This window comes from Arachis ipaensis, chromosome B07, assembly GCF_000816755.2.
Source record: "Arachis ipaensis cultivar K30076 chromosome B07, Araip1.1, whole genome shotgun sequence".
In the NCBI taxonomy this organism is placed as follows: Eukaryota; Viridiplantae; Streptophyta; class Magnoliopsida; order Fabales; family Fabaceae; genus Arachis; species Arachis ipaensis.
This window is the reverse complement of record NC_029791.2, coordinates 29594440-29608041: the sequence shown is the minus strand read 5'-3', so window position 1 is coordinate 29608041 and position 13602 is coordinate 29594440. Positions and strand designations below refer to the sequence as shown.

Below are 13602 nucleotides of genomic sequence, written 5' to 3'. Positions count from 1 at the left end.
AAAAATAAATTAGAATACAATAGTTTAAAATTTACGAATAGAAGTGGGAGATAGTATTTAAATTGAGAAAGGACAAAATGGGATCGAATAAGACAAAAATTCGATCCTATCTGTCGTCCGGTGCTACGTCTATATATAACTTTTGTATATAAAACTGTGAAAATGATACTGAATAATTATTTTAATCGCAGTGAAATTTATTTCTACTTTTACAATGATTTAAAATTTCTTCCAGTTTTTATTTTTTATTTTTATCCAATTTTAGGGTTTTTCTACGTTAAATATGGTTATATAAGTTACTATTTGCATAATAGCTTTCTATAATATTATTACAGTTAATAATTAAATTTATTTTTAAAAAATCACTCATTCTTTAAATTAAATTAGTTTTTAAATAATTTTTTAGTCATATTAATTTTTAAAAGATAAAATATAAGTCAAATTAGTCCGTCCGTTAATTAGATGATGACGTGTCACGTTAAGCGCCACGTAGAATGATGATGTATCATGTTAAATGCCACGTGTCACTAGATGATTGATTGACGTATCAAGTCAATTAACACGTGGCGTGGTAGGTGTCACTACCTAACACATCAACCAATTATTTGGTGACACGTGACACTTAACATGAGACGTCATAATGCCACGTAGCACTTAACGTGATACGTCATCATCTAACTAATAAAAAGACCAATTTGACTTACATTTTATCTTTCAATGACTAATATGACTAAAAAAATTATTTGAGAACTAATTTAAAGAATGGTGTTTGCTACGGTACGATAATAAATTCATACGTACCGATACGTTTAAAATATGGACAAATAACAATAAGACATGTGGTATTTATTTTCCACGTCAGCATTTAATTTTTTCTTTTTTAAATATATAGTATATCACCACTTTTACTAAAACACCATTTTAATTAAATAAAAATAAAAACATTTATTTATTTAATTTTATAAAAAGACTTAAACATCCTTTCTTTATTTGATTAGACAAAAATACCCTTTTAAATTAATCAAATTTTAAAATTCAATTAATCCTAATTTTATAGTTTCAAATAATTGAAACAACAAAACAAAAAACATATTAAAAAAATAAAAAATTAAAATTATTCTTCATCTGTGTTAAACATATTAAAAAAATAAAAAACTAAAATTATTCTTTATCTGGGTTCAAAAACCTTCTCGTTCACGCCTCTGAAAATTTAAGTCTTCTTCATCTTCTTCTCTCCTCTTTCTCTCCTCTCTCTCTCTGCTACTCGATCTCTCTCATCTGTCGCACTGTGCGTCGCACACAAGACGCCATTGTTTTGATGGGATGCCCTAGCCAATTACCCAAGCGACCGCGTGCTGTTGTGCTGTGCCCTACGACGGAGTTGTGTGAGCAAGTTTTTTCTTTTTACTTTCTTTTTTTGGTCATTTTGTAGAACACTTGAAAACTCTCTTATGTTGAGTTACATGAACTAATATCAAATGGGATTTCTTTAAGTTTTTCGAGTTACGAAATCAATTAGTCATCATGCACGGTTCAAGTGCACAATGGTAAGTGGTGGTGGCTGTATTAGGCCTCAAGAGGATTCACTTAATAACCCCATTGATATGGTAGTTGGTACCCCTGGAAGGATTCTTCAACATATTGAGGAGGGCATCCTAGTGTATGGCGACATCAAATACTTGGTGAGTAATCCACAATCGACTAATTCCAATATGCAATAATTTGCTACAATAATGAATTGGTACAATAATTAATATATTTGTTCTGCAGGTCTTGGATGAGGCAGATACAATGTTTGATCATGGCTTTGGTCCTGATATACGCAAATTTCTGGCCCCATTGAAACATCGTGCATCAAAGTCTGATGGCCTAGGTTTTCTGACCGTCTTGGTAACCGCAACAATGACAAAGGTATGCTGATCTGTGCCACAATCTACTAAGTAAATTTAAGGGAATAAAATTCTCACGAAGTGGTAGTGTTTTATTTCTTTCTTTTATAATTGCATCACTATAATCTCTTCAATCTTCCTTCTATCATGTGAAGATATAATATTTCCTATTACAATAATATAACTATATAATTCAACACATGCTTGTGTTCAATTGTAATTTCTGGCTTTTCAGAATATACTACAAATGTACAATAAATAAAGTGCATTTATATGAATCTGGAAACAAAATATGATGTAATGATCTTTGTAAGGGGACAGTATAGTGGTTATGTTTTAGAATGTTGCTCACTCACCTTCCATTTGTTTACCCTTGGTTGAAATCGTTCTATAGCTAGAAGTTAAGAATAAGTCATCAATTTGACTTTTTTTTTAAGTCTTGCAGGCTGTGCAAAAGCTAATTGATGAGGAGTTTCAGGGCATTGTACATCTGCGAATATCAACATTGCATAAAAAGATTTCTTCTGCTCGTCACGATTTTATTAAACTTTCAGGTTCTGAGAACAAGCTGGAAGCATTACTTCAGGTATCCTGCATTTTTCCACCAGTCTCATCACGCCAAACACATTGATATTTATGGTTTATTTTGGGAATCACTGTAGCTGAAGTAGCACAAATTGACTTTCTATTCATGTTAGGTAGTGGAATAATTGTCGTTTGTTGCTGGTGTTAGTTAGGAGTTAGGAGTTAGTAGATATTGGCATATTGGTGCTGTGCTAGCAATAAAAATACAACCTCTTTCTCCCTTTCATTTTTTAGCAAGTAAATATCACTACATTTTGTAATCTTTGTTTTCCGATCATGTGATGGCAGGTACTTGTGCCAAGCCGAGCAAAAGGCAACAAGGTGATGGTTTTTTGCAATACTTTGGACTCTAACCGTGCGGTGGATCACTACCTTGTTGAAAATATGATTCCTACTATCATCTACCATTGGAAAGTACCAGCAGAGCAAAGGGGAAGTACCAGCAGAGCAAAAGTGAAGTACAAACAAACCCCCCCCCCCCCCCCCAAAAAAACACACACACACACAAAATTTATGTTAAGCTACCTGGAAATAGGCATATTGTCAATTGTTGAAACTGTAGGGATTGGTTGAAAAATATATTGTTGAGAGGGAATAATATTAAATATATTGTATTAATGAGAATTCAAATAGTTGTGTTGATAAAATAGTCTTCATATCTTGGCAACAGTGAGATCTCCCATTTCCTGCTCTTCCATATTCCCATTTACTTATTTGCATCATCAATTTTTTTTTTTGCTTACAGGGTTGAAAACCTCAATAAATTTAAGAATGACATTGATGATCGTCCAACATTAGTTTGCACAGACTTGGCCGCTAGGGGTCTGGACTTGGATGTAGACCATGTTGTTAAGTTTGACTTCCCCTTGAACTCTGTGAGTATCATAGCCATGGTTCTATAATTTGGGTCTGAGTACCTTGCACTCTTTTTTACTTCTTTTCTTGATATTACTTAGTTTCTCACCTTTACTTTTCCTTTCAATTTTTAGATCGATTACTTTCATTGGACTGGTAGAACTGCTTGTATGGGTGAAAAGGGTAAAATCTTATCATGTACTTCTCAGTATAGCCAAATTCTTATATTTTATTTTGTTAGAACAATAGCCCTAAACACTTAAGCACATACCCTTTAAAATCATTGAAGAATAAATACTCTTTTTTTATTTTAGTGAAAGTAACCAGTTTGGTTACAAAGAAGGACTTGATCTTGGCCACTAGAATAGAGGAGGCAATGAGGAAGAATGAGAGTTTGGAGGCTATCACGAAAGGAGTACGAAGGGATATCGCCAGGACCCAAGTTAATGGGCAGAGTGGGAAGGACAGAAAATTAGTTAAAGTTTCTAAAGTTAAGAACAATCCTGGTGGACGTGCCAGTTTAGGGAATAAAGGATCGGATTTGAAATCCGGAAAAGGATCATCATCAAAAAAATCTATGAAGAAATGGATTAAGGTTTCAAATTCTGTAAAATCCTCCAATGCAAATAGCTCGAGAAAAGCTTCTTCAGGGTATAAGCAAACAAGTAAAAGGACCAGTGCCACCAAATCGACAAATTCTAAACTCAGTACTATAACTAGTTGAACTTCATTCTAGCATTCCACGGCCTATGAATATGTCATTGCTGCTAAAGCCGAAAGAAGACCTTAAGTGACTCTGTAAAAAATCGGGGTACATAGAATACAAAAATTGGGGTATGTGAAGTATATGGTTCAAGTATGAATAATATAAGAGTTGGTTATCAATAGCATTAATGTTAACATCTCGTGTCTTTCTTTTTCTCGCTACATTGAAGTGATCTGGATGATTCTCGCTTACCCATATCAAATACTCAAGCATATATGTAATACAATTAGAATTATAATGTGAATATAATTTGCTAATGATATGCTGAAAAGTGTTTTTATATATGGAATAAAATTTTGTTTGTTTATTCTTTATTATTGAAAAATATCTTTCAAAAAGATTTTATTGTTTTATATATATATCATATAATATAATTATAAAGAATGTGTATCTATGATTGTAATTTAAAAAGATTTACTATTTAAAGTGGATATTATTTTTATTTACAAATTATTTAAAATAGATATTATTATTTAAATTTATTATACAACGTGACAATAAATATGTAATATTTTTAAGTTACTGAAAATTTATTTTGTTTATTAAAACATGATTTAAAATAGATATTATTATTTTAGCTTATTTTAACTTATAACTCTACGTAATACTAGCATTTAAATTTGTAATATTGATTTAGATATAATATTGATTTTGACGGAATATATGATTTACTTATAAATAATATAATTGATGTGATTTATGTTGATTATAAACTAATTAGATTGCCAATAATTAGAATGAATTTGCATTTAATATAGATTTAGCGTAAATTGATATATAATAACAACTCTATTTTATTATTGTTATGTATTTTTATTCTCAAACACATAACACTACAAGTTAATTACAATGGTAAAAATGCGAAGAAATAATCGAGCTACTTCTGTTGAGGTAAGTTCTATTCCTAACATGAAGATCTGTCAAGAACCAACTCTTTATTATATCTCCATTTACTAATTAAACCTGATGATGTTCACATTGAATAACACAGCCTATGGCCTTGCCTTGTTCTTTCTCCTGAGAAGAACAAACAGCACATCAAGTTTTAGTTTATCTGTGTCCATGATGTCTGGAAATTCTTTAATTTTCTCGGCAAAGCGTTTGAAAAGCTCATCAACTATTTCTACTCCAAAGTGTTTCTCAATCATCCCTTGCAGCGCAGCTCTGAACCATGAAACAAATATTTGCACAGTTGGCAATGACACCATGTTCTTGAATTCCAATATTTCCATCCACTCAATGCTGAAACATTCATCACATCCTCTAAGAATTTCCTTCACAGCCTTAGCAGAAGGGTATATCAAAGGCACATTGAATGAATCCACTTTTTCTTCACTAATCACTCCCTGCATTAATGATAATTAATCAATTAATTTGTTTCACTCTTCAAGATATGTAACAAAAGGTTTACTAATTCTTCTTACCACTTTGGCCATATCCACAAGGCAAGTCCCAATGAGTTCAAAAACTTTAGCAAGGTCTACATCTGAATCAAGAAGAACATTAGACACAGGAAATTGAAATAACATTAGCCCATTTTCCACAAGTTCTTGAGCTCTAGCATGGAGGAAATTCCCCATGTCTTAATTATCATAATCATTAACAATGGAGTAATTCACAGTAAAAATAGTAAGATTTACAGATTAATTAACACTTATTCAACAATTATTCAACCCATAACAAGTTCGCAAATTAACTAACAATAATTATTCAATAATTGTTATAAAAAAATTACCTAGAAGCTAGAAGCCCTAGAACAGAGCAGAGCAGATCTTGAGCAAGAGGGGGACAAGGACACGACCGAAGGGATGACAGGTGGAACAGAGATAGCGCCGGCGACGATGGAATAGAGCTGCTCGACGGATATATCATTTGAACAGGGAAACTATATATCAATTGAAATATATCAGTTGAACTGTACTCTTGAAGACTCTGACCGAGAGCAGGATCATTGTTAAGAATGGAGAATGCCACTAGAGGGAGGCCACCAATAACCATATGCTGCAACAAATATGGCAGGGTAAAAATTTGAGCTATGCTTCCACCTAAACAATGCTGCCATCTGCTAAATAGCTTCTTCCTATCACTTGCCCAATCCTCTTTTCTTAGACAGGTATAGTTTTCTTTTAGATAAAATAATCAATAAGATACAAGCCTAAGATCTATATGATACATTTTCACTAGTTATAGAGAGTTTAGAGACAATTATCTTTATTATATATGATGATCCATAACACAAACTCCAACACATCCAAGGTCATATAGTTAAGCAAAAGTTGCCATCTTGTATTACCAAAAAAGTATTACATTTTGTCTGATCATTCCTAGATTGAAAGAACAATACTAACCAAGCAATTTAGTTTCATAGTATCCAAATGTGGTAACCAACATGAAATCAACAAGCATTAGATTCTATAAATAGATTTGGAGCCTACCCATCCAGTTGCCATGACAGGATCAGAGTACTTGGAGACCCATCGAACCATAACTGTGCCAACTGCCATACTCTGGGCTGCAAGAAGCATCCACCACTCCCCACTTTCTCATAGTGAGAAATTGCTTTCATCAAATGACAGCATCGGTAACTGCAACAAACACAGTGATCCTTCACTACCAAACAAACATATAGAAGGTAACTCATAGGTAGTTGTACCTTTTGGGCTGGTAACTATTGCACCCTTCATATATTTATAAAACGGGTAATTTCAGGTTGTGTTTAATGAGTAGGATAAGTAATTTAGTGCCTTAGGTATAAATGCAGACTCGAAGTTTACCTCGAGTAATACAAGCCCAACTACACCAAGGACTAGACCAGCAGCACCAACAATCCCAATGGATTCACCAAATAACAAAGCTGCAAGCACAGCTACTGTCAAAGGTTGTGAATCAATTATAACCTGCAGTAAAAAGCACCGATACTTATTTAACGTAATGTGATTAGTTGAAGTGCAGTTACACTAATAATAACAATAATAGTAGTCATAAATAAGAGATTAACTGCAAACATACGCTGCCCAAACCAGCCGAAGTCCTCTGCAACCCTTCTGCAAGAAAACCCTGTTTACATTAACATCACACCAATCAATTAGCATTGCTTTCAATAGGGCTGCACATGAATCGGATAATATCTGCATATCCGCGGTAATTATCCGCATCCGATCCGAATTTTGTGGATATTATCCGATCCGCAGAGCCATCGGATCGGATCCGCACTATGGTCGGATCGGATTGCAGATTTGGTAGTGATATCCACGGATCCGATCCGCAAATTCGCATATCCGCACATCACATATAAATAGCATAGTTTAAGAAAATAAACCCTAATGTGATATGAATTTTAGTGTGTTATTTATGAATTTTATGATATGGCACTGTCAATTCCCAAAGCCCTTCTGCAAGGCACTTCAATGATTCACCTTCTTCAATCCACACACAAGATAACTTTAGTTAAACGGGTTTCTTTTATTGCTGACCGTTATTAGTTAGTAGTGTGGTCCGTTACTGACAGTTACAGACTTACAGTTAGTTATTAGTTAGTTAGGGAAATTGTTACTAGTTCATTTTGGTTACAGACTGATACCTTGTTCCTTATTGTTCTCCGAAGATAACGATACAGTGCCGTTTTGTCCCTGTTCTTCATTGGCAAAGGGTGCAACGCACTCGACGTCTTGGCCGGTGCCGATGCAATCTACGATGGAAGAAGGAGGGGGATCTTGGAAGTCGAACTGTTGTTGTTCAGTGCCGGTGGGAGTGCAGGAGACGGTGAATGGAACCGAGCTGCGCGACGGTGCTTTCAAAGCTGAAACAGTAGCTGCACGATGGTGGAACAGAGCGCGATACCGACGGTGGCTTCAAAGCTCGTTTCGGCGACGGCGGCGGGAGATGGACGGAGGTGAGGGAGTGAGATCGATGACGGAGAGAGGAAGGAGGAGCTCGAGGGTGATGGGAGGGATGGGTTCGCGTTTAGCCGTTGTGTGGAGCTAAGGTTGCTGGGTTGGGTAATTGGCTAGGGCATCCCAGCAAAACGATGGCGTCTTGCGTGCGACGCAGAGACAGATGAGAGAGATCGAGGAGCAGAGAGACAGAGAGAGGATAGGAAGAGGAGAGAAGAAGATGAAGAAGACTGAAACTTTCAGAGGCGTGAACGAGAAGGTTTCTGAATTCAGATGAAGAACAATTTTGATTTTTTATTTTTTTAATATGTTTAACACGGATGAAAAATAATTTTGATTTTTTGTTTTTTTAATATATTTTTGTTTTGTTGTTTCAATTATTTGAGACTATAAAATTAGAATTAATTGAATTCTAAAATTTGATTAATTTAAAAGGATATTTTTGTCTAATCAAATAAAGGAAGGATGTTTAAGTCTTTTTATAAAATTAAATAAATAAATATTTTTTATTTTTATTTAATTAAAAGGGTGTTTTAGTAAAAGTGGTGATATACTATATATTTAAAAAAGAAAAAATTAAATGCTGACGTGAAAAAATAAATTTCATATGTCTTGTTATTATTTGTTCATATTTTAAACGTATCGGTACGTATAAATTTATCATCGTACCGTAACAAACACTTTAAAAAATAAATGATCTTTCAGAGACGAATTTAACTATTAACCCATATTATCGTAACATATACATATGCAATACTATTTACTTTTACATACTCGTATTGTTCAAACTTATGTAGTTGGTAATGCACTTCTATATGTATATACAGTACTGTCCATCGTACGGTACTACATCACGAATATGGTTTTTGCCAAATTTATTTATAATAAAATTAGATAAACAAAAAAAATCAAAATTTATTTTATTTAATATTCATTAATTATTGTAACAATTAATAAATACCAAATAAAATAAATTATGATTATTTTTAATTAATTTTTTTTGGTTATCAAATATTTCTATTTTCCTAGCTACTCCTTTGGTGTGTATAATACAGGTTATCAATATTTCAAATTGTATAAACCACAATAACAAAAGAATTTTTCTTTATTTATTATTGCACAAAGTCCCAACAGTTTTATATGATTTAGACAAATCTTACATTATAGTGTTGATTGATATTAGATCATTATCATAAATCACATGTTTGTAAATAAGAGAATAAATTAATCATTTTTCTCCTCTCAAGCTGTTATGAGGGCTGAGACTTTAGTTGTTCTCAACTTTGACAATAGCATCAACAGGCTCAGAAGATACTTCTTCTACTTTCTTCTCTTCTGTTGGTTCTTCTTTTTTCTCACCCTCAGCTTCCCCTTCTTCCTTTTTCTCCTACACCAAACCCCATCAACCAAACATATTAGAATTAAATAATAAAAGCAAAGGCAAACTTAATTTAAAAAGGAAAATAATAGGAATGAATGCTTGGCTTCTTTGAAAGAAAAATTCTGAAAAAAACGATAACTTTGTATATTATTAGATTCAACAAATTCATTGCATTAACAAGATTTTTCTTTTCTATAATATAAAAAAATGTGTCTTTTCAGTATTAGCACATAAAAAAAATCCTCTCTTTTAATTTCAAGTAACATGGTGTCATGGTTTAAACGTCATTATAGAAAAATATTATACATCATTGATCATATTGTTTCTTTCTTTCTTCTTTTCAAGGTTAAATATGTTATAGAAATTAAACAAGTATTTTTATATTATTATTATTATTATTATTTTAGGGGATCGGAGAGAGATATTTCATTATATAAGTAACTAGCTAGTATAAAAATGTGAAAATTATAACCAAACAATTATCTTTTCAAATTTACCACACGCAGGCTTTAGCAAAAAATTTAACTAAATTTATATGAAAAAATTGCATAATATATATTGTTGAAGATTGAGTGTTTTGAATTATCCTCTTAATTCTAAATAAAAAATATTGAATTTTTGTTCTAGTTTCCAAAAATTAAATATACATTTGAGTTCTTATAACTAGAACCATACATGACAAATGGAACTCCTAATTAATACTCATATATATTATATTTTTATTTTTTAATAAACCATACAATTAGAGAAATCAAATCAAATATTCCCTCTAAGCAACCTTATATATACTAAAGAGATTTTAGTATATAATAATGACAAACATGGAATAGTATTAGTTAAAGATAGTAAGTAATTTATTCTGATCGATCTCTTGCTAAAAGTTGTGTGTCTAAGTTTTAAGAATATCAAAATATTATTTTATGAATATATTAAATGTATATTTTAGAAAAAAAAAAGTATTGAATCAAAACAACTCCCCTTTTTATATAATAAATAACAATCATGCCTTTATGAGATAGAAACATGCAAAGAAAATAAATGAATAACCTCGGAGCTAGCAGTAACCTCAGCCTCAGGTTCAACCTCAGCTTCGATTTTCTTTGGTTCAGGAGCCTCAACTGGGAGCTCCTCTTCAAGGGTCTTGGGTGTACTTGCACAGCCTCCCATTATTGCAGATTGCTGAAAATGAAAATAGGAGGTTGTGTTTATGTTTTGAAGGAAGAAGAGGAGAAGAAATATTATTGCAAAAATTTGCTGAGGGTGAAGAGAAATATTGCAGAATAATGGACTTATATAGAGTATTATAGAAGCATTATTAGGGTAAAAAATGTAGGAGCATATTTCGGATTGCTAGAAGAATTATTAGCCTAAAATAGAAGGTATTTCTATATATGTTATGTACCGATTTGTGTTTGGGGTGATCATTAATTCATTATTGTTATTGGTACCGTTGAGAGAGAGAATTGACCACTTTCACACAATTTCTTTTTTATATGAGTGTGGCATTATTATTGAATGTATTAGTGAACTAGTTATTTTTTTATTTTTTAATAAATTAGAATAAAATTAATTTTTTATAATAATAACAATAAATCTAATTGTTATTAGATTCGGTTGAAAAATCAGGGATATATTTATTTTTTTATCAAAAAATTTAAATATAATTCATTTTAGATTGTGTAAATTGGTCGGATCAAATAGGGTCTAATAATTATAGTGCGGACAATTGGTTTATTATTGTTATTATAATAAACTGATTTTGTTCTAATTTATTAAAAAATAAATTATTAACCGATTTAATAAAGACATCTAATAATCAAGGTTCTGAAAACCGGACCGGACCGGCCGGTTCAACCGGTTTAACCGCGAACCAGCGCTACAAACGGTCCGGTCCTCATCTGAAAACCGCGAAAAGAAGAACCGTTCAGAAACCGGCGAACCAGTCAAAAATCGGCCGGTTGGACCGAACCGGTGACCGGCCGGTTACACTAAACGACGCCGTTTTATGTTTTGAAAAATAAAAAAATGAACCCGACCCGACCCGCCCGTGGAGCACCCCACCCCCCTTTCTTCCCCCGAGCCCCGACCCCATTCATTCATCAATCATCATCTAAATCATCTCCAATGGAGAAGGAGAACCCTAGCCACGCTGCCTGAACCATAGCCCCCTGTCGCCATCCTTCGCCCCCGTGGTGTCGCCATCCTCAGCTCCAGCAACCCTCCAATCTCCATCGTCGCCTGGTTCCTGCCCAGTAGCCCTCAATCTCCATCGTCTTCATCTTCTCAAGTCTCAACACCAACACGCAGTAGCCTCTCATCGGCGGTCCTCAACAGTCAACACCGGTAGCCCTCCATCGACCCCAGGTGAGGGACTCGTCCTCTGCTCATCTTCTTTGTTCTTCGCCTCTGCTCATCTTCTTTAGTATAAGAAACATGAAGTTGATACTCTGTGAACTTCCTCTGTGAACTTAGATTTTTGTTCAATTTCTGTGAACTTCCTTGTGAACTTTGATTTCTGTTCAATTTCTGTGAACTTCCTCTGTGAATTTCCTCTGTGAACTTTCTCTGTTCAATTGTTGGTTAGTATAAGAAATAAATAATCTGAAAACTGTTGTTATTCCATTGTATTCAATTTGTGAACTTCCTCTGTTCAGTTGTATAAGAAATAAATAATTTGAAATCTGATCAATTGTTGTTCAATTTGTGAACTTCCTCCTGTTCACGCCATCCTTCGTCCCCTGGTGTCGCCATCCTCAGCCCCAGCAACCCTCCAATCTCCATCGTCGCCTGGTTCCTGCCCAGTAGCCCTCCATCTCCATCGTCGTCATCTTCTCAAGTCTCAACACCAGCACGCAGTAGCCTCTCATCGCGCGGTCCTCAACAGTCAACACCGGTAGCCCTCCATCGACCCCAGGTGAGTGACTCGTCCTCTGCTCATCTTGTTTGTCCTTCGCCTCTGCTCATGTTCTTCCATCGACCCCAGTAGAAACATGCATGAAATTGATACTCTGTGAACTGTTCAATGTGAACTGAACTTAAATTTCTGTTTAATTTTCTGTGAACTATTCAATTTCTGTGAACTTGCTCTGTGCATTTTCTGATTTCAGTGCTCATCTTCTTCCTTCTTCGTCGCCGAACCCTAGCCCTAGGAACGCCGAACCATAGCCCTCCATCGCCGCCGCCGTTCAGAGGTCGTCAGCGCCGCCGCCGTCCCCAAGTCTTCAGGAACCCAGTAAGTCAGCAGGTCTCTTCGTCTTCGCTGGCTTCTCGAACCCAGGTGAGTGCTCCTCGTCTTCATCTTCTCTGAGCTTCTTCTTCAATTTTTTATCCATATTGCTTCAATTCTTCTTGGGTCTTGGCTTGAAGTTTGGTTCTTCTTCTTCTTCAGTCTTCAGTCTTCGTTCTTCGGACTTTAGTCTTCGTTCTTCGTTCTTTGTTCTTCGGTCTTCCTTGTATGTATGGTTCTAATTGCTGTGGAAATTCGTTCTTTGTTCTTCAATTCCTTGTATCTATGGTCTTCCTTGTATGTATGTTTGGATTGGTTGCTAATGCTGGAAACTGTCTCTGTTATGTGATTTGTATCCAGAACACCTAATAGGCTAATATTGTTGTTTTAGTGTTTTGCTGTTTTGTAATTCTACTGTTACTCTGGAAACTTGTAATGTTTTGCAATATTGTTGAATGCTGTAGGCAGAATTTAGATATGGTCTTGTTAATTTCATATCTGTTTTTAATGCTGAAAACTTATTCTGTTTTGCTGTTTTGTTAATGCTGAAAACTTACTCTTCTTGGGTCTTGGCTCCTGTTTTTAATTGCTGATGGCTCCTAACTTGTTATTGTTCATTGTGTTGTGGGGCTCTTTTTAATTTCATATCTGTTTTTCATTGTGTTGTAGTTGCTGGTTTTGCTTTGATTTGTAGTTGCTGGTTATGTTGGTTTTGCTAGCTTTGTTTGTAATTGCTGGGTGAAGGTTTAGTGTTTTGTAATTGCTGGCTTTGTTTTCTAATTGCTGGTTTTGCTGATGGCTCCTAATTTTTTTGTTCAAATTTGCTAATGGCTTTGATGTGTAGTTGCTGGTTGTGCTGGTTTTGCTGGCTTTATTTGTAATTGCTAGGTGAAGGTTTAGTGTTTTGAATGTCTGATATTCTGATTTGTGATTTTTGAATCTGAAATTAATTAAATCATTGATTTTGTGTTGTTGAAATTGTTGATTAAAATGGATTTGTTATGCTG

The 13602-nt window shown here is 34.1% G+C and overlaps 2 protein-coding genes across 5 annotated transcripts in view; one reads left to right on the top strand and one right to left on the bottom strand.

The window, feature by feature from the left end:
• LOC107606927 (probable S-adenosylmethionine-dependent methyltransferase At5g37990) overlaps positions 1-7417 on the bottom strand; it is an 11137-nt gene extending 3720 nt beyond the window's left edge. Inside the window, exons 1-6 of one of the 3 annotated variants that reach the window (XR_002351310.1) lie at positions 7105-7417; positions 6870-6992; positions 6531-6680; positions 5831-6096; positions 5520-5581; positions 5391-5441 (exon numbers count right to left, since the gene is read on the bottom strand). Coding sequence is in view for 1 of the 3 variants with exons in the window: in XM_016308929.2 (XP_016164415.1) it covers positions 5088-5441; positions 5520-5675 (510 nt within the window). In the remaining 2 variants the exon portion in view is untranslated. Of the gene's footprint in view, positions 1-4975; positions 5442-5519; positions 5691-5830; positions 6097-6530; positions 6681-6869; positions 6993-7104 lie in introns of those variants that run through there. The other 2 variants (XR_002351311.1, XM_016308929.2) reach the window with 2 other exon arrangements.
• Positions 1218-4256, top strand: LOC107609551 (DEAD-box ATP-dependent RNA helicase 39-like). 2 transcript variants are annotated; one of them, XM_021107565.1, is made up of 8 exons: positions 1243-1275; positions 1474-1682; positions 1771-1911; positions 2335-2475; positions 2763-2932; positions 3220-3349; positions 3464-3527; positions 3644-4256. In XM_021107565.1, exons 2-8 carry the CDS (start codon positions 1545-1547, stop codon positions 4051-4053), a joined length of 1194 nt encoding a protein of 397 aa, XP_020963224.1. In that variant the 5' UTR covers positions 1243-1275; positions 1474-1544; the 3' UTR covers positions 4054-4256. The 2 variants fall into 2 exon arrangements, with proteins under 2 accessions (XP_016167037.1, XP_020963224.1); XM_016311551.2 differs by having other exon boundaries at positions 1218-1682; positions 3464-3512.